The 19,610-nt window shown below is 43.6% G+C and overlaps 1 protein-coding gene across 1 annotated transcript in view; it reads right to left on the reverse strand.

Moving 5' to 3' along the window:
• Positions 1-19,610, reverse strand: part of SLC2A9 (solute carrier family 2 member 9) — a 231,455-nt gene that overhangs the window by 154,516 nt on the left and 57,329 nt on the right. The window contains 1 exon segment of the mRNA XM_030563908.1: positions 11,089-11,184. Within this exon segment, the coding sequence (XP_030419768.1) occupies positions 11,089-11,184 (96 nt within the window).

Below are 19,610 nucleotides of genomic sequence, written 5' to 3' on the forward strand. Positions count from 1 at the left end.
TTCCAAGCAACCCAATACGGGGAGGAGGAAGATGACAACAACCAACTGCTAACTTCCTGAGCTTCCTAAAGAGAAATAGAAGAGACCCATTGCTCCTGCTCATGATACACCTGCAGTGGGAAAACAGACTTTCTGTCCTCAGTAATTCTACAGAGTGAGTGAAAATATATTCTACTTCACCCTTGGTTACACCACGTCAAGAGATGCCAGCTGATCAAGACAGAACTGAAAGCATTCTGCATTAATAATGGGAGATGAGGCACAAATCCAGGATTGAATCAAAATTTGCCATGGCTTTTTTTAAAATATCCTGTTCCATAGCAAAATAATAGCCCTTAACAAAACATTAATAGCCCAAGAGATGCTAAACATCAGTATTTGATATTCATGTTATTGTAGCACCCAGATTTCAAACAGGATCAGGGCCCTACTGTGCTTGGCCCTGCACAAATGTAAAATAAAAATCACATGAGAAATAAATTCATTGCAACTTAAGGAAAAATAAAAAGCTACAAAAGTTTGCAATTGCTGGTAACATGCTGGTTAACAATAAAGCAACATCAATTCCTCCCCTCTCCCGTCCACCCCATCTGTTTGACTTAATGCTAAAGTCAAGATCTATTTGTCACTTGTATAACTGAGTTATAACGTTTCCCCTTCTAATCTAAAGCCAAACTTTGAAAGCCGCTTTATGAATTAAGTTCAGAGATGTAGAATGAGGCAGGAAATTTCTTATTTAATAGCAAAAGTGTCTCCTATTTCATGTGTGATGTAGCCACAGTCAAAATAATAATCACTTTACCACTTTGCTAAATGAGCAAGGACTCACAAGAAATGAATTCTAGAGATAAGCACTCAAGCATTTAAGCTAGTTCTATAGGAATCAGCTACTGTACCATACAAGTACAGCAGCATTTTGTATTATTTGAATAATATGCCTAGTGTTTTAGCACCTTACAGTGGTTTAAAAAAAGAGAGAGAGAGATTAGACATGCTCCTATATTGAAATATGCTGTTTCCAGACAAGCAGGGTTGTTGAATTTTAAGGACTGCTATTGCTGATGTATACTGGGAGCTGGGAAGAGTTGTAAACCACACAATTGGGTAGAGGAGTTGTGTGAAACTTGTTAATAAGCATCACATCACTTTAAAGAAATGTGATCCTTGAGGAAATGAAAATAGTTTGGCTTGCATTGCAAAGATCCTTCCTGAAAAAATACAGGTTGGGGCCTGTGTATGACAAGAGCTGTTATCATCAGTAAATGGAAACTGGGTAGAAGGTGTCACTGAGAACTCAGAAGACTGAGACCAAAGAATTCAGATCAGCTCTTGCCAGTAGACTAGCAAGGAAAGAGACTAGGAGGTATGTAATAAAATGCAAAATAACCTGAAATTGTACTTGTGCCACAGTTTAGGCCTGTTCAATTTTAGAAATATCATGTAACTTAGTAAAACCAAAGTTAGCTCAGTCTCAGAATTCTCCACTAAGATCAACTAAACCTATGATCTAGTTTTAAGTTTGCCACATTGCAAAGGATTTTCCACCACTTCAGAGAGAAGTAAAAACCACATGAGTAAATATCGATCATGGATTAAATAATCTTATGATAGAGTGGATGGAAGCAGCCAACTGTAAAGAATGTTCAAAGTGATGATTTATATGGCAGGTCAGGTAATCAAACGGCACATCCTTTCTCAGCTCAAAACATTGCAATCATTTTGTTTAACAAAAAAGTTTTCAGAGGGCAGGGAACAGGAGGTCGAATAGGAGTGAGGGTTCCGGGGGCGATCAGGGAGAAGGGATGGTTGGATGGGGCAGGGTTCCCGGGAGGGGGAGGGAGTCAAGAAGGAGAGGAGGGGTTGGATGGGGCGGCATGGGGCAGTTAGGAGCAGCGGTTCCGGGGGTGGTCAGGGAGCGGGGGGGAGGATGGAGCAGGGGTCCCGGGGGAGCAGTCAGGAATGAAAGGAGGTATTGGATTGGGCAGCAGGGGACAGTCAGGGGTGGGCGTTCCGGGGGCAGTCAGGGGACAGGGAGAAGGGAGGATGGATGGGGCAGGGGTCCTGGGGGGGGGCAGCCAAGAAGGAGGGGGTGTTGGATGGAGTGGCAGGGGGAAGTTAGGGGCAGGGGGTCCGGGGGTGGTCAGGGGACAAAGAGAAGTGAGGGAGGGATGGGCAAGGGTCCTGGGGGTCGAGGCTGTCAGGGGGCAATAAGTGGGGGGGTTGTCAGATAGAGGTCAGGGGCTGGGCCACACCTGGCTGTTTGGGGAGGCACAGCCTCCCCTAACTGGCCCTCCATACAATTTCTGAAACCCGATGCGGCCCTCAGGCCAAAAAGTTTGCCTGCCCCTGGGTTAACACCATCAGTCACATTCTGCTGCACTTCATTCCGGCACCCTCCAAGAGAACGGCTGCCATCTTCCTGTGCAGAGGAGCCTTTATGAGGAATTTTTCCCTGGCTCCAGGACCATAAGCAAGTGGCATAAACCAACATGCAATCACTGATCTTAGTTTCTTGATTTATTATGTGATGTTATGATTAACTAACATATTATGTCATATATAATCATCATATGCTAAACAGAGTTAAATTGTAGGATTATAGAAGTATAAGATTAATCAGTTGTTAGGGGGGATAATTCTGTATTAGGTATCTAAGTAAGTAGGGCTGAAACACAATGCATACAGGCAGAGGTCTGTATGATTGTAGCTTAGCCATATTAGGCCAGAGGCTTAAGAAATGCTTGACATAAGTAAATGACCAGTGAATGACCCTATACCACAAGCTAATCAGAAGCGACCCCTTCCAGCTCCATACCAGTATAACGCAACCAGGAAGTGATTTCAAGCGAACTTTATGCAAATGATACATCATAAAGATGAAACAAGCATTGTAGGGCCAAAACGGGCAGTCAATTGAAAAGTGTCATTAGTGACGTCCGAGGACACCCTGTAATACAACATTACTAAATTAACTTTAAATAAAATAATAGGCTACAAACAGAAGGGTGAAGAGTTATTTCTCATAGAAGGTAAATGATCTAGCTATTAATTTTACAGGCCGTCCAGATCTTACAGTGATGGGTGCCAGAGTAGGTGTTCCAAGTTATAATCTATAACTATGTCTACAGCAGTTCTAACTTTAATGATATAAGATGACACTACCAAATCTGGTTTATTGCAGGAAGAAAACAAACAATGCATATTAATAAAGGGCAGAGATTTTTCACTTCTACGACTGAGGTCAAAGGGCACTGCTATATTGGCATCCAAGAGACCTCACTCAAAAGTGCAATCTGTGCACTGAATGAAAAGAAGTCCAGAAGAACGCGGGCCTTTGATTTACACCCAGCCAAACTGTTAATCTCAAACTTTGCCAACTGTTTTTGGAGAGAGTGCTGTCATTGCCACTGGTCACCCCACTCCTGCCCGGAAGGTTAAAAAGAGCCCTGGAGAGGGCTGTGGCTGGGGAAAGGCTGATGGGGAAGCAGCCTCAGCCAGGTACCTAGACTGGAGCAGGGCTGGGGAAAAGCCAGAGGAGCTGGGGAGCTCCGGCCTGGAAAACCCCCAGGCTGCAGGCCTTGCTAAATGCTGGAGAAGGTACTGGAGTTGCAGAGGGGCAGCCAAAGGGTAGGCAAAGGCAGCAGGTGGAGACCCTCCTTGCTGATAATGAGTGGCAATTATATTCCAGTCCGCCTCAGTGAGCGGGGGCTAGACGGTGACTGGCAGTAGCCCAAGACTGAGGAGAGGTGGGGATAGGGGGTTGTGGGTTCTCCGGGGAGTGGAGACCTAGCGAGACTGTGGGGTACTGCAGGGGGCAGAACCCCGAGAGAAGGGGCACCAGGGTCTGGGAGGGACACCAGGGCTAGTGGCAAGGCGAGACACAGCATGCAGAGGGTGCTCTGCAAGCTAATTCCCTGGACAACCTGCAGAAGGCGTTGCCGGGTGAGTCATCGCCTCACTACAGCCAAATATAGGACTGAGCACATGTGCAGAGGACTAAGAGGGTCCAAGGAGACCCCTTATTGTCCTGTGTGGATTACCCATATATTCATTGTGCAGGACTAAGAACAGCTGTTGTTAGGCTGCTACTCCTCTCCGATGACGGCGAGTGGGCAAGCCCCAGTTCCAGTGTACCAGCCAGTCCAGCTGAGTTGGCACAGCAGAGGAAGTCAGCTGTGCCAGCAGAATGACGAGTGCATTTTATTTCCCTCTTGCAGCAAGGTGGAAGCCAGACTGACGCATTTCCAGTGGGATTACTTGCTGCTTGTTAGCATGAGTGAAACTAGCATGAGTAAGACTGCCCTGGGGTGAGGGTGGGGGGGTCCTCCTGTTTGACGAGATAGAAAATTGTATTTGTATATTCTCTTTGAAGGTCGTCCTGGGAAGTCCTGATAGCCAGTTGTTTTGAATCTGCTTTGGATTGACTTCCCACATATGGTTCCATGAGAACATAAGAACAACCATACTGGGGGGGTCAGACCAAAAGTCCACCTAGCCCAGTATCCTAACTTCCGACAGTGGCCAATGCCAGGTGCCCCAGAAGGAATGAACTGAAAAGGTAACCATCAAGTGATCCATCCCGTTGCCCATTCCTAGCTTCTGGCAAACAGAGGCCAGGGACACCATCTCTGTCCATCCTAGATAACAGTAACTGATGGACATAACCTCCATGAACCTATCTAGTTCTTTTTTTAAACCTGTCATAGTCTTGGCCTTCACAACATCCTCTGGCAAGGGATTCCACAGGTTGACTGTGTGTGGTGTGAAAAAATATTTCCTTTGTTTGTTTTAAACCTGCTGCCTATTAATTTCATTTGATGACCCCTAGTTCTTCTGTTATGAGAAGACATATGATCTGTATAGATCCAATGTCCTAAGTATCCACTTTTTATCAACAGTTATATTGTCCAGGTTTTTATTACCTGCTACCTCCCCATACAGTACCTCCTTTCTTCAGTTTTGTCTGAATGAGGGGCCTGATCCTGCCTAATGCTGGGCACCTCTTGTGAGATGCTGGACGTCAATGAGACTTTCACTGAAATGAACAGGAGCTGAGGGTGCTCAGTACATCACAGCAGGGGCTCGGCAGTATACAGAGTCAGGCTGCAAACACCCAAGTTTACTGACTCAGCACCTCATTTTGTTAGCTTGCCAAGTGTATGTACAGCACTTGTAAGATCTACAGCCCTATAAAAGGTGCTAATTATTAACAAGAACAAGAACATCTAATTCATTCAGGGCCTGTTACTCACACTAAGCAGTACCTGACCGCACAGAGAGTCCCGGTTTGAGCTGGCTGAAACTCGGGAACTAGATATTCAGAACATTTTGGAAACACTGACACATGCGGTGGGGGCCCATGAAGGGCCGTAGGTGTTGCAATGCTGAGTGTCAGGCACAGCACCCACTATGATCCACAAAGCCAAGTTACACATCTAGGTTCCCTATGCAATGAATGAAGAGAGAGAAGCATCTAAGAATGCAATGCACAGAAGCCAGCACGCAAGGTGGCTAGGAGATGCCTAAGCTAGCTAATAGGAGGTGCCAGTGCCAGAGGTGTATGCTAAGCCTCATCACTCTCTCAGAGATGGGCGCCGAAATCCAGCCTGAAGGAAGGCCATCCAGTTCTGCTGGCGATCCACAAATGGGTACCTGGTACCTGGAGTTAGGTGGCTTAGGCCTCTAAGGAGTTTCTTGCTGGAATGAGTTGAGCACCTATTTGACACCACACAAAGGAGCTAGTGTCCAACTTATATGACTTTTAGCTCAGTGGTTAGAGCAATCACCTGGACTGTAAGAGACCAGAGTTCAATTCCCCCTTCTCTGATAAAGGGCGAGAAAGATTTTGAATAGGACCCTTCCATCTTCAGAGAGTGCTCTAACCCCTAAACTATGGAATATTCTCCCTCAATCTATTCTACTGAAGCTGTTGCACTGTAGATAGCTAATGAAAGAGTGATTGGAGCAGGGGAGTGGACCCTGAGTCTCCTGACTTCAAGGTGGGTTCCCTAATCACTGGACTACAGTCATTCCAATCCTCTCCTGCTCTCTGGCCCAACAGATCTTCAAGTATTTATCCATAGTGGAACAGTATCAACAAGAGAGACTGAAGTAACTGCACAATTGCATATCCCGTAACCCAGTGGTTAGAACACTCTCCTGAGAAGTGTGGGAGATGCCTATTCAAATTCTCTCTCCCACTCTGCTAGGCAGGAGGGAATTCAATCTAGCTCTCCCATATCTTTATAAGGAGGGCACCACCTCCTATGGCTGGATTCTGAATGGGACCCAGTCCGGTAGGTGTGCTAATAGGGCAACTACTGTACTGGGCCCTGCACATGGCTTATGTGGCTGAATGCCTGTTTTCCCCTGGTTTGTGAATTGCTCTGGGCCTTAGGCAGGAAATAGGCATCCAGACACCTAGATGAAGGCAGCAATGTGAATACCCAGAGCAGAAATGTATGTACTGGGGAAACTTTTAATTAGAAAAAAAAATTAAGTGCCAAGTGAGTTTAGACACCTGCACAGTTCAGCGTGAGTTTTGTGGATCACAATGGAACCAGAGGGACGTAGGTGCCTAAGTACTTTTGTGGATCCCACCCATGGGTTTCCTAAACTAATTATGCTCTCCAGACCTCAGTGGCAGCTGGACAGGTAACTAGCTGGCTCAGGGATCTGGAAGCCTTGTTATTCCCGACCCAGGGTAGTCTGCATAGTAAGGCTGCCCTGGAGCAGCAGACCCTGGGAGCCCTGAAAGCTGCAGCGTGGGTTCTGTTTCCATTGGAAAATTTGCAACCAGTTCTGGTTTCAAAGGGTCTGCTCACAGGGAATCATGGGGAATAAGTGATCTACTGCCCCTGGGCAGAGTGGAGACCAGCTTCTACCTGGCTGCTAGTCCCCTTCCCATGCATACAGGCAAAAAATGACCAACAGGGGCAGGGCATGAGCAAAGTCTTGACTCTATCTGTGATGCTATATGGAATTTGGGGGGCACTTTAGGATATTATGAATACCAATGTTGTAAAATTGCAATGAGTTATGACAGATATGCCGTGTAAGGTATCTGCAAAAATGTTATAATTTGTCAGGTATAATAATCTCATTCATATGTTCGTACCACCTTTGTATTGTAAGTTATATGTATGGTGTGTCTGTTTGTGCTGCGGGTGACACCCCCAGATAGATTGGCATTAGCACTGCCTACCCTTACATTAGCTAGGCAATTGACCCATTGAGAAGGCAAGGGATACACTCTATGACTCAGCAAGGCATGCAGAGGCATGCCTACGGACAGAACGATCAAAGCTTCCAGGCCATGTGCTGGGCAGCAGCTTGTGTTTGGAACAAAGGAAATCAAGCTGCATGGTAAGACTATAAAAGGAAGTTGCATCTTCTCCATTCCTGCTTCTTACCTCTGGAGTAACCTTTCTACAAATGAAGCTCTGAACTAAAGACTGAATGACCCATTCAAACTGTGAATGTCTTCAAGCCAGCAAATTCACCAATACTGCTAGGAACCTGATGGACTTTGAAATCTTTGTATGTATGTGACTGTTTTACCATTTACATCTCTCTTGTTCTTTCTTTCTTCTTTATAATAAACCTTTAGTTTTAGGCACTAAAGGATTGGCTGGCAGTGAGTATCTTGGGTAAGATGCAAACCTATACTGACCTGGTGACGTGGCTGACCCTTTGGGGTCAGAAGAACATTTTGTATATGAGTAGAGTTTTTTAAATAACTTCTCACTGTACTGGATCTAGGTGCTGATTGGGAGCCAGAGAACTAGACTGCAATAAATGGGGCTGTGTGATTTCTTTTTTTCTTCTTGATAACCAGTGTGAAGGATCAGAAGTACAGTCTGTGACTGGTTGGGTAGCTTAACAGTTCAGTATTATCCAGTCAGACTTGGGACTATCTGCTCTCCCTTTTGCAGCCTGCCTTGACCTTGGCATTTCCAGTAAGGGCTGCCCTAGCCACACCAGGACACACTGACCCCTTTCCCAAAGCACTGGCCTGTGCAAATGAACCAGCATGGACAGGAAAGTGATCTGTGCTAGAGTGAGAGGGGAACCAAAAGGCAGGTTGTGGTTCTGCTCCTGGGGCAACATACCTATATATTGACACCTTTACTCAGGGCTTGTGGTAAAAGTCTCTGTGTAGTCCATAATGACGTACAACAATATGAGTAAGAATGGCACAATCTTGCTCTAAATAAGCAGCACTGGCAGCATTTGCTTTTGAACTGTGTAATAGATTGCACTTGGGAGCAGAGTACAAGTGAGGAGGTCAAAGCTGCGTAATAAATACAACTCCACTATGACTAAATGTCACGTTACAAGCCTCATGTGTGCAGCCATCAAACAGCTGCCTCTCTCTCTCTCTCTCTCTCCTCTCACACACAAACACTTATTTCTACTCCTGCAAAAACAACTTCTATTAGGCAACCTGTTTTGTGCCTCGGTTGAGAGTTGGGACTTCTAAGTTCAGACTAACCCCTTACACCATTTTAGGACAATATTATTCAAAAGGAAAAAAGTATCACCATCACTAGTACTTGCAGCACCTCAGTTTCCTAAGTAACTTCCTATCCAAGTACTGAACTTTCCCAAAGTTGTTCATTTTATGAGATCTACCATGATCACAAGCTGAAGTAGTGTACAGAAAATGCCATAATGGATCAAACATGTAGGACTGGGCTACACTTGTGAGTTACAGCGCATTAAAGGAGCACTGGGCGCACTAGCTCACTCCCCATTCACACTGGCAAGGCATGCAGAGCGCTCCGACTCCATGGCTAAAGCGCTCCTGGAACTGAACCTCGGCAAGTGGAATAATGTTTGATGCACCCCTGCTGGAGCGCCCCAGCATCCGTGTGAACGAGGTGTTGCATTACTCCACTCTGATCAGCCTCCGGAAATGTCCCATAATCCCCTTAAGTCAAGTGGCCACTCTTCATTGCTTGGATAATATAATATATGGAGATATACCTATCTCATAGAACTGGAAGGGACCCCAAAAGGTCATTAAGTCCAGCCCCCTGCCTTCACTAGTAGGACCAGGTACTGATTTTGAACTCACAGCCCAGGGTTTAGCAGGCCAGGCCTCAAACCACTGAACTATCCCTCCCCGCAGACCCCTGAAAGCTCCATTTGACAGCAGGCATGCTTATCTGCTCCGAGACAAAGCAACCGTTAGTGTGGAATGCTGTGTGTGTGAGAGAGAGAGGCGGGGGGAAGAGCGAGGTCTGCTGCTGTCTGAACTTACAAGACATCATCTGACATGCTCTCAGCCCCTCCAAAAATCCACTCTCTCTCCTCCCACATACACACCACACTCTCCCTGTCACAGCCCACCACTCCCCATTTGAAAAGCACGTTGCAGCCAATTGCATGCAGGGATAGCTACCACAATGCACTGCTCTCTGTGGCCGTTGCAAGAGCTGCTAATGTGACCACGCAGTGCGCTTGCAGCTGACAGTGTGGACATACTGCAGCACTTTTCCTACTGTGCTCTACGAAGACTGCTTTAACTCAAAGCGCTCTATATCTGCAAGTGTAGCCATGCCTAGGGTAACCAGATGGGATGAAGAAAATATCGGGACACATGCGGGGGGGGCGGGGGGGGGAAGAGTCCCCCGCACAGGGGGGGGGGGGGGAAACATGGAGTCCCACCGGCAGAGAGGGGAAAAAAAAAAGAAAGAAACAAACGGAGTCCCGCAGGATGAGAGAGAGAGAGAGAGAGAGAGAGAACAAACAAACAAAAACAGAGTCCCGAAGTCCTGCCGGCAGAGGGGAGGGGGAAAAAAGCGGAGTCCCGCTGGAGGAATAAAACAAACAAACAAAACAGGAGTGCAAAATATCGGGACAAATTGCGTCCCGACCAAACATCAATCGGGAGATGGGACAAACGTCTAAAAATCGGGACAGTCCTGATTTTATCAGGACATCTGGTCATCCTAGCCATGCCCGTAGATCATAACTGATCAGACATAGTCTGTCTAGTCCTCTCTCTCCCAGGGGCCAGTACTTTATGCTTCAAAGGAATTTCCTAGACATTTACGGAAAAAGCTTTCCCACGGTGCAAGTTTCTTCCTAACTTTATGGGTTAATGATTTGCTTATGCTGTGAAGCATGAGGGTTTATATTCTTTAAGTTTATTACCCTATCCAGTAACAGACGACATTCTCATTATACATGTAAATATCATATCCGCTGAATCTGATTAAGCTCTTGGGGTAAAATACAGGCCCCACTGAATTAAGTGGAAAAACTTCCATTAATTCCAGTAAGATCAGGAACCAGTGGTGTAACCATCTCTTCTGGCAATAAGTTCCACTGGTTAATTATAAATTATTCAAAAAGTCTTTACAATTTGTCACTTTCAATTTCATTGACTATTCCCTTATTCTTATTTTGTGACAGAAAAAAAATAAGAGCACAGACCAATTAATGATGAGTGTACTTTGAACAAAGCATTTAAAACTTAATTTGTAACAGTATTCGGAATAAAATTCCAAAAAATACTATAGATCATGTCATAACATTCCATCAGCAGAACTTGCTGTAGCAGTTGATAAATGGCCAACATAGCAGTTTCACTACATGGACAATAAACAAGGTACCAGTATGAAATGCAATAGAATAGCCCCAGTAGAAGGAAGAGCAAGAGCAAATTCTATTATCCAACTGTGAGAACAGAATGAGCTACAATTCTTAAAAACAGAACAATGTGATCAAAAGTAAGTATATAGTTAATAGCTGTGATACTTAGTACTTAAAAGCATGCTACTGGAATTATTTTACCACACAGAACAAACTCATATGAAATGAAATTATGCATTTCAAAAGGAACACTTAGTTTTCATGACAAACGTTTGAACGATACTATGACTCCATGAGAGAAAGAAAGAAACAAAAGATTACAAAAATCTAGTTATAGGGAACAAAAGTCAAACATAAGTTATCATCTCTCTTTTCTCTCCCACTATACAAAAAGTCTTACAAACAAGTATTTCAAATAGTTTGTGTAATTTCTGGACAACATCACCCTCTTCTGGAATTAGATCTTAAAAGCTTTCAGTCACTTACCACTGTTGGTGCATTCACTACAGAGAGATTGTAACCATAGAGAAATGAACCCAAAAGCTCCAGCTAAAGAGCAATAATGAGGCTGCCAGACCAGTCCTGAAAAGAAAATAATTGAGGAATCATCACTTTACTTTTTAAGATACATCTGTACTTATTAATGACAGTGTCTTGCAGACAATCAAGTACATCCTCAAGACAAAGGGGAATGGCTTGGAAACATATTCTCTCTTGTCATTCAACCGAAATGAATGTTGATATGAAGTTGTCACATTTGTACATATATTTTTAAATCAGATTAATTCAAAAATCTTGCAATGTGCATGTTTTTACCGCACCTGTTATTTTACTATTTGCTGTGGAGGATGTTAAAAATTAAAAGCTGCATTCAACAGAAACCTCAGTCCCCTTGCGAGCTGACTGCAGAAATGCAGATTGGCTATAGAACCTAACCCAGGTCCAGAAGAGAGTTTTATTCTCGAGCAGAAAAACAGCCCAGTGACTAAAAGAGTGGCCTGTGACTCAGGAGAGCCCTCTGGCTCAGCTGCTGGCCGACAGTAACCTGAAAAATGGGGATAATGATACTGAGCTCGCTTGTGGGAAGGCTGGCGATCTACTGATGAAAAGGGCTATATAAGAGCTAGGTATATATTACTGCACTTCCAATACTTTCCTTTGGTCCTGAAGACTTTTCCCTGCGGCTACATACAGATAAGAGTAGTCTCCGATTATATCAAGCACTTCATTAATATGAGATCCCACATCAAGAAGCAAGCAGCTACAGAAGACAGACCACAATCAAAGGCAACCTCTTCAGAAATATACAGCTAATGCAGTTATCCAAGGCACTGGAATATACTTGTCTTAATGTGACAAGCCCTTGAGCAGGCTTTCCTTAAGCAAAGGGAAACAAGATTGTTCTAAAATATGCCAATTATGTCATGAAATCACATTGCTATCCCTAAAATAGGGTTATGCTGTTAGTGCTATCTCCTAAAACAATGTAGAGAATCCTACAGAATATTACAGGTATTTGAGGTTTTAGTTAATTTTCTCTTTAAACTTTATAAATTCTCAGCTTCAACCTCTTTGGGTCATCCAGACTTCTGCTCCAAAGTGTAGTAAAAACAAATGCCTTCCACATTCTAGATTATAGGTAAGGTCCTACTTCATTCACAATATTGTGGATTCCACAATATAAGGCTTCAACAGCAATTTTGTTTTAAATTAGCTTACTTTGCAAAGTCCACAATTGTGCATACATTTTGAGGTTTGCAACACACACTTTTCCACCCACTACTACATGAAATGATCTTGGAGAGTTTTGTGCAGGCCATAACCAGGGTGGGGCTGTTATGCTATACAAAGCACATGGTATCTTTACAGGGGAGAAGGCAATAATGCCGCATTTACTGAGAATACAACAGTTAGCATATGCTTTTCAATCACACACACACACACACACACACACACACACACTCTCGCCAGTTGATGTTTATAGTTACCAGTCCTGAGTCTGGATCAATCTAGTGGCCAGCTACATTGCTCGCAAAGGGGAGCAGGGCTCTCTTGGTCACGATCCAATGCTCCTGGAGTGTGGCAAGATGAACCCAAAGCCCCATGGCAGAGCACCCTGTCTTATAGTCTATTTTCTCTGTTGAAGTTTATGGATTTTGCTGTGTCAGTTTCTGACCAGGTTACTTCTTAATTGCTGTATCTTTTGATGTAAATATTCCAATACACCTCGGAGAGGATCATCCTGTCCTTTGTTTAGATTTAATCAATTGCCCTTTGGGTGCCAGCCTTCACTGCAGGGTCATCAATCTGCCCTTCATTAAGGATGCACATTTATGATTCTCTGATGTCCTTTAAGTCTCTTCACTCCTTCTTCCTTGACCATCTGGCTATAACAATGGCCTTCACACCTTATCTTTTCCTGATGCATATGTTCCTCATTCACACAAACAGTTTTTTTACAGTTAAAGGTATACAGCAGTTTTTATGTTGAGCAAGAAAAGGCATTGTAAATTAAGCCTTCCTAAATCTTATAATCAAAACAATGTACATTGGGGCGCAGGCCTTCAACGTTCCTCTGATTTCCTTAACATAGACACAATACAAGATCCTGTCTCTTACTTTCTAAACCTTAAAACAAAGAAATGTATATTTAACTAGAGTGCCTAATTTGTAATACATATAGGAAACCACAGTAGACATTATAACATCCTAAAACAAAAGGGTGACCATAACCGGTCATAAGGATGTTCTGGTCTTTCATTCCTTTCTGCTATTCAAAAGGGTGGCTGGCAGGATGAAATCCAACATACATTAATTCTCATAGTACAATTACAAAATCCTGCTCCTACATGGTGAGCAAGGGAGCCACCCAGAGCACAAAACCAGTGAGGAAGGGGGAGGGGCGGAAATGGTAGGGGAGTAGAGTCCTGCAGTAGACATGGTATTGCCACCCTTACTTCTGTGCTGCTGCTGGCAGCGGTGCTGCCGCTCAGCCCTGAAGGTGGCGCTGCCGCCACCAGCAGCAGAAGTAAGAGTGGCAATACTATACCCACTGCAAGGCTCTACCCCCATACCAGTTTTTGTCATTTCACCCCCAACACGGCTTTCTGGCCTGGGCAGCTACCCACTCACCTCATCCTGGTTACACTCCTATAGTTGCACCAGATTGTCTGGTGAAGGGTATGGTTGTGTTTATTTTAACTAAAATGTGGTTTACAGGGTGCTTATGCATAGGGAAGCATGCTGTGGCTCACCGGCCTAGCAACATTCTGAAGAAGACCATGGGGAGGGGTGTGAGCTCGGCATGTGGACTGGAGCACAATGAGCATGTGATAAACAAACCCATATATGGGTTTGTTTAACTCTGATTGGTTAAGGTTCATGTTATGTAAGTTGTTATATAACTTGTTATATAAGCACCATGTGCTATAAAGTAGTGAGGGGAGGGGCTCCTTGCTAGAGGGACTTTGCCTGATTCTTTGTACCAGGGGCTCTCTTTGTGCACATGTTGAATAAAGCTTTATTGAATTGAATTGAATCGCATTGGATCAAAGTCCCATAATTTCTACCCAGCATCAGACTCACTGGGAACCACCAAATCCCAACAGTTTCTTGGCGCAGCGAGCAGGGTCTGAAATATCCTTCAGGATCACGACCTACAATCAAATTAGAGGGTGAGATTGTTCATTTTTTATTTGGTTGTGTGTCTCTGACCTGACTGGTGACTCTCATACCTTTTGTAGTAAGCAAGTCTAGGTGCTGGGGAATTTAGGGGGGTTGTTGCAGTCTTAAGGCATTGTAGTTAGTGTGGGCGCTGGCTAAGCTGTAAGTTCCTCTGACTAAGTGCTGTTGAAGTGGGAAATCAAAGAGGCTGTAAGGACCAACAGTTAGTGTAGGGGCAGGTAAAACCATAAGTACCTCTAGCTGATGTGTTGGCAGGCCCAGATCTCCTAATTGGAATTTGTTGCAGTCTTAAGGCATTGTACTTAGTGTGGGGGCTGGCCAAGCTGTAAATTCCTCTAAGTGCTGTTGAAGTGGGAAATCATAGAGGCTGTAAGGACCAACAGTTAGTGTAGGGGCAGGTATAGCCATAAGTACCTCTAGCTGATGTGTTGGCAGGCCCAGATCTCCTAATTGGAATTTGTTGCAGTCTTAAGGCATTGTACTTAGTGTGGGGGCTGGCCAAGCTGTAAGTTCCTCTGACTAAGTGCTGTTGAAGTGGGAAATCATAGAGGCTGTAAGGACGAACAGTTAGTGTAGGGGCAGGTATAGCCATAAGTACCTCTAGCTGATGTGTTGGCAGGCCCAAATCTCCTAATTGGAATTGGAATTGTGCAGATCAAATAAATTGGAAAAAGGATTAATCTGCTGATTGAGCATTTCAGTCTGGTGTGTTTTATTGGAATAAATTGTTGTTAGTCTGTAAACAGAATTGTAGTTATAAATTTGGAAAGATAAGGAAATAATGATCCACAATATGAAGAGTATATGGTTAGTGCTTTTATAACTATTGTAGCTGTAAGTTTATTAGCTTTCTTGTGGAGATATTTTGGCTGTATGATTAAAATAAAGGATACCACCCCCTATTACAGGCGGGCAACATTGATTTTGTGCATAAACCACAATATTTATCTGAGGAAGATGATGTCCTCAGTGTAGATGTAAGGTTGCTGGCTGTGAAATCTGTCCTGTCTCAGTATGACAAGGCATTGAAACAAGGATATCCAACACATGATTATCCAACTAAACATCCCTATTATGTTGCTTGTTGGTGTACAAGTTAAAAAACAGCAAAGAGAAGGATGAAATGGCTGGTATGTGTTTAATTGTTGATTATGAAAGCTGGTTAGAAAGAGTACTATGCTAAAAGGAAGGGTAGAAGAGTTAGAAGCAGAGGTAGAAAAACTGCAAGGAGAAACAAAAATATAAAGAAGCAGACTTGCAGGGAAAGAGATCTTGTCCCTCAGCACCTTTGGACCCTACATATGGAACATGGGGCTATCAGTCTAGTGTCATGGCTCCAGTGAGAGTGCATACTGTCCCTAATCCTAATCAAGGGGAAGGGAACCCTGCTATTATTAGTCGTCTAGAGCATACTCCTATAAGCCCATCTGATTTGCGGAGCATGTTAAAAGAATTGCCATCTTGCAGCTTAATAACCCAAACCTACCTTTCTGGGAAAAGGTACAGGAGTGGATGGTAGTGGGAGGCTTATATGCTTTTGATGATCACATAGTGTTTTCAGCCTTGGACATTAGCAATGGCTTTTGGTCTTTTCCTGTGCATAGTCAATTTTGGTTTGCATTCACTGTTAAAAGGAAGCAATATACCTTTACTCGCCTAAGCCAGGGTTTTCATAACTCACTAATTTGTTTCATAGAGTTAGCTGAGTGCTGGCAAAGCTGCCAGACATGACTTTTTGTGTTGTACAGTATGTTGATGATCTTCTTGTCTCTTCACCAGATGGCCAAACGCACATGAAAGACTTAGAAGTGATCCTGCAGCACTTGGCAGACAGTGGGGTAAAATGTAATGCTAAAAAGGCTCAGATCGCAAAGGAGGAAGTATCATACCTGGGGTATCTAATATCCAAGGGGTACAAGTGTTTAACTGTTACCTCATTGAGGCTATTAATGCATGCCCACAACCAATTACAGTCAGGGGAGTTAGGAAAGAGTTGGGGCTATTCAATTTCTGCCAAACTCAAATCCCAAGTTATTCAAGGATTGTCCAGCCCCTTAATAATCTCCTAAAGGGTGCTGGTGGACCACATAATGCAATTAAGTGGATATTTGAATGTGAACAGGCATTTACCACATTGAAACAGAGGCTAAGTACTGCCCCAGGGTTGGGACTTCCTAATCCATTAATGCCTTTTACATTGTACACGCATGTCGGTGAGGGACATATGGCAGCAGTGTTAACACAAAAACATGGGGATAAACAGCGCCCAGTAGCATACTACTCTTCTAAACTAGATGCTGTCGCACAAGCAATGCCACTGTGCCTCCAGGCAGTGGAAGGAGCTTCTATGGCCCTAAATCAGGCCTTACCACTTATTGGTGCACAGGATGTAAATATTGTTTGCCTCATACTGTCCTTGCTATTTTATCAGGAAAGAAATCTTCGGCAGTCCATGTGGCAAGATGGACTCGATGGGAAACAGTTTGCTAATGCCTTCAGTACATCTGTAACAGCATCATTGCTAAACCCTGCCACCCTCATTCCTAGCCTAGATAGGGACACCCGCATCATGGTGCCTTAAGGTAGAGCCCATGGACCTTCCATTGGTAAAAGAAACTGAAATACCTGATGCCCCTTGCCTATACGTGGATGGTTCTTCCTTCTGTCAACGGCAAGCGACACACAGGATGGGCTGTTTGTACTCAAGATGGGCAGCTGGTGGCGCATGGCAGTTTACCTGGAGCATCGGCCCAAGTAGCAGAACTACAGGCATTAATTGCAACATGTGAAGCTGCGGAAGGTCATGCTATAAACATATATACTGATTCTAGATTCGCTTTGGGGTTGTACATGATTACCTTAACTTGTGGGTAAATCGAGGATTCCTGACAAGTACAGGATCCCCAATACAAAATGGGGGATAGTGCAGAAACTTCATGCAGCCATGCAGAAACCTACTGAAGTAGCAGTAATAAAAGTAAAGGCCCATACAAAAGGGACAGATCCTCATAGCAAGGGGAACCGAAGGGCAGATGAACTAGCTAAACAAGCAGCAGTGGAAAGTAAAGAGACCCAATTAATTGCTGCAACACAGCCTCTCATAAAAACCCAAACTTTTTTGAATTACAGGACAATTCAGCACACTGCACCAAGGGCAGAAAAGTGGTTATGAATGGATAATGGGGGCAAACTGTGTAATAATATCACTTGGAGAGATCCAGGAACACATTAGTGTTACCAAATGTGCTAATGGGAACTATAATACAAGTGTATCACATGTTGGAACATGATGAAGCACGAAGGGTGATTCACCGTATGTCAAACACCTGTGGCACCCTAAGCTTAATGCAAACGTGCATGATTATGTGAGAAGGTGTGTAACGTGTGCTCAATGTAATTCTGCTCCCACAGTAAAAGTGAGAATGCGACATCAGCCAAGACCAACACAGCCCTTCGAGCAGTTACAAATATTTTTCATTGGTCCCCTGCCAAGGTGCAGAGGGAAAAAATATGTTCTGGTGATCATGGATCACTTTACTAAATGGGTAAAAGCTTTCCCAGTGGCCAGGCCACTGCAGCTGATGTAGCTAAAATATTGATGTAATTACCTGGGGAGGAGCCACTGGATCAGTTGTAAATGCCATCACTCAAATCTAATACTAAGAACTGGGTTAAAATTTGTTAGTAGCAGAAATAACAGTTTACTGTGGTAAAAGTGGGTTCACGTCTAATCAAGTAAGAGATTACCTTAACTCAGCAACAGTTGGTCAGGGTCCTCACTGCTGTACTCAGCCATCTATTAAGAACTTCTAAAATGTATGAGCAAGCATTGGTCTAGGCATGTGGAAAAATTGTATTATCATCCTGGCACGGTAACATCCTGGTGTTCAACATGAAAGTTGCAGCCCTGCTAGGAGACTCACTCGTGCCACAAGTGCCATGTTGGATAACAGCTGTGGTTCTTGAGAACTGAATGTCTTCACCTTAATGGTGGCAGGAGAGTGGTCCCTATCGATAACAGGGGTCATTGCATCCTTAAAGGGATGTTAATTCCTGAACTGGAGGCTCAGCCAGGGCACCCACTTCCTTTCGCATGTCACAGACACCTGTGTAGCATAAGGGCCGGAGATAACTACATGGCTTTCCCACGGAACCAATGTTCCATCCTGGGAGAATGGGTTTTGTGTATGGAAAACCTAAAGTCAGGACAAGCCTTATCTCAAATGTTGGGACCTGACTTAATAATGCATGTAATGTAAGTTAATAAATAATATAGCAGTAAGAAAGAACTCCACTATTTGGTATAAATGTAAGTGGTTAACTTTGGCAGGCAAGCCTTGCTTAAATATCTAGTTCTTCCTATTGTGTTAAGCCTTTTAAAAGAAATATTGAAAAAAGTGGTAGGGCAGTTACACTGATTCAGTGAATAAAAGGATTTGCCATTGTAAAAACAAAACAAATAAAAATGGATTTGGGTTGTGTTCTCGCAATGGCATAAGAACTTATTATTTTATTGTAATATTATGTATTAGTTTATTTGTTCCTAAAATTATAGTTAAGTAAGCTAATTATTGCTCCTAATAAATACAAGGAAGTGGTGTTAGTGGGGTCTAAGAATTGTTCTTAGCCCCAAAACCAAATGGAGGAGCTTGAAGGGTATGGTTGTGTTTATTTTAGATAAAATGTGGTTTACAGGTGCTTATGCATAGGGAAGCATGCTGTGGCTCACCAGCCTAGCAACATTCTGAAGAAGGCCATGGGGAGGGGTGTGAGCTCGGCATGTGGACTGGAGCACAATGAGCATGTGATAAACAAACCCATATATGGGTTTGTTTAACTCTGATTGGTTAAGGTTCATGTTATGTAAGTTGTTATATAACTTGTTATATAAGCACCATGTGCTATAAAGTAGCGAGGGGAGGGGCTCCTTGCTGGAGGGACTCTGCCTGATTCTTTGTACCAGGGGCTCTCTTTGTGCACATGTTGAATAAAGCTTTATTGAATTGAATCGAATCGCATTGAATCGAAGTCCCATGATTTCTACCCAGCATCAGACTCACTGGGAACCACCAAATCCCAACACTGGTTATCAAAAAGTTTGCAGGCATAATATACCAGTTGAGTGTTTATATCATTCTAGCAAATTTTTCTTAAACAAATAGGTCTACTGTGGCTTTTCCAAATTTACGGCTATTGATAAAGGTCCACTAATACTTTTCCAAAACAACAGCTGAAATTATTTGAAGACCATCCTGCGATTCAGGTAGGGTCCTTCGTTGTAGGTCATATTGTATCGTATCCAAGATCAGCCCAGCAGTTACTAT

This window comes from Gopherus evgoodei, chromosome 5 (genome assembly GCF_007399415.2).
Source record: "Gopherus evgoodei ecotype Sinaloan lineage chromosome 5, rGopEvg1_v1.p, whole genome shotgun sequence".
NCBI lineage: Eukaryota > Metazoa > Chordata > Testudines > Testudinidae > Gopherus > Gopherus evgoodei.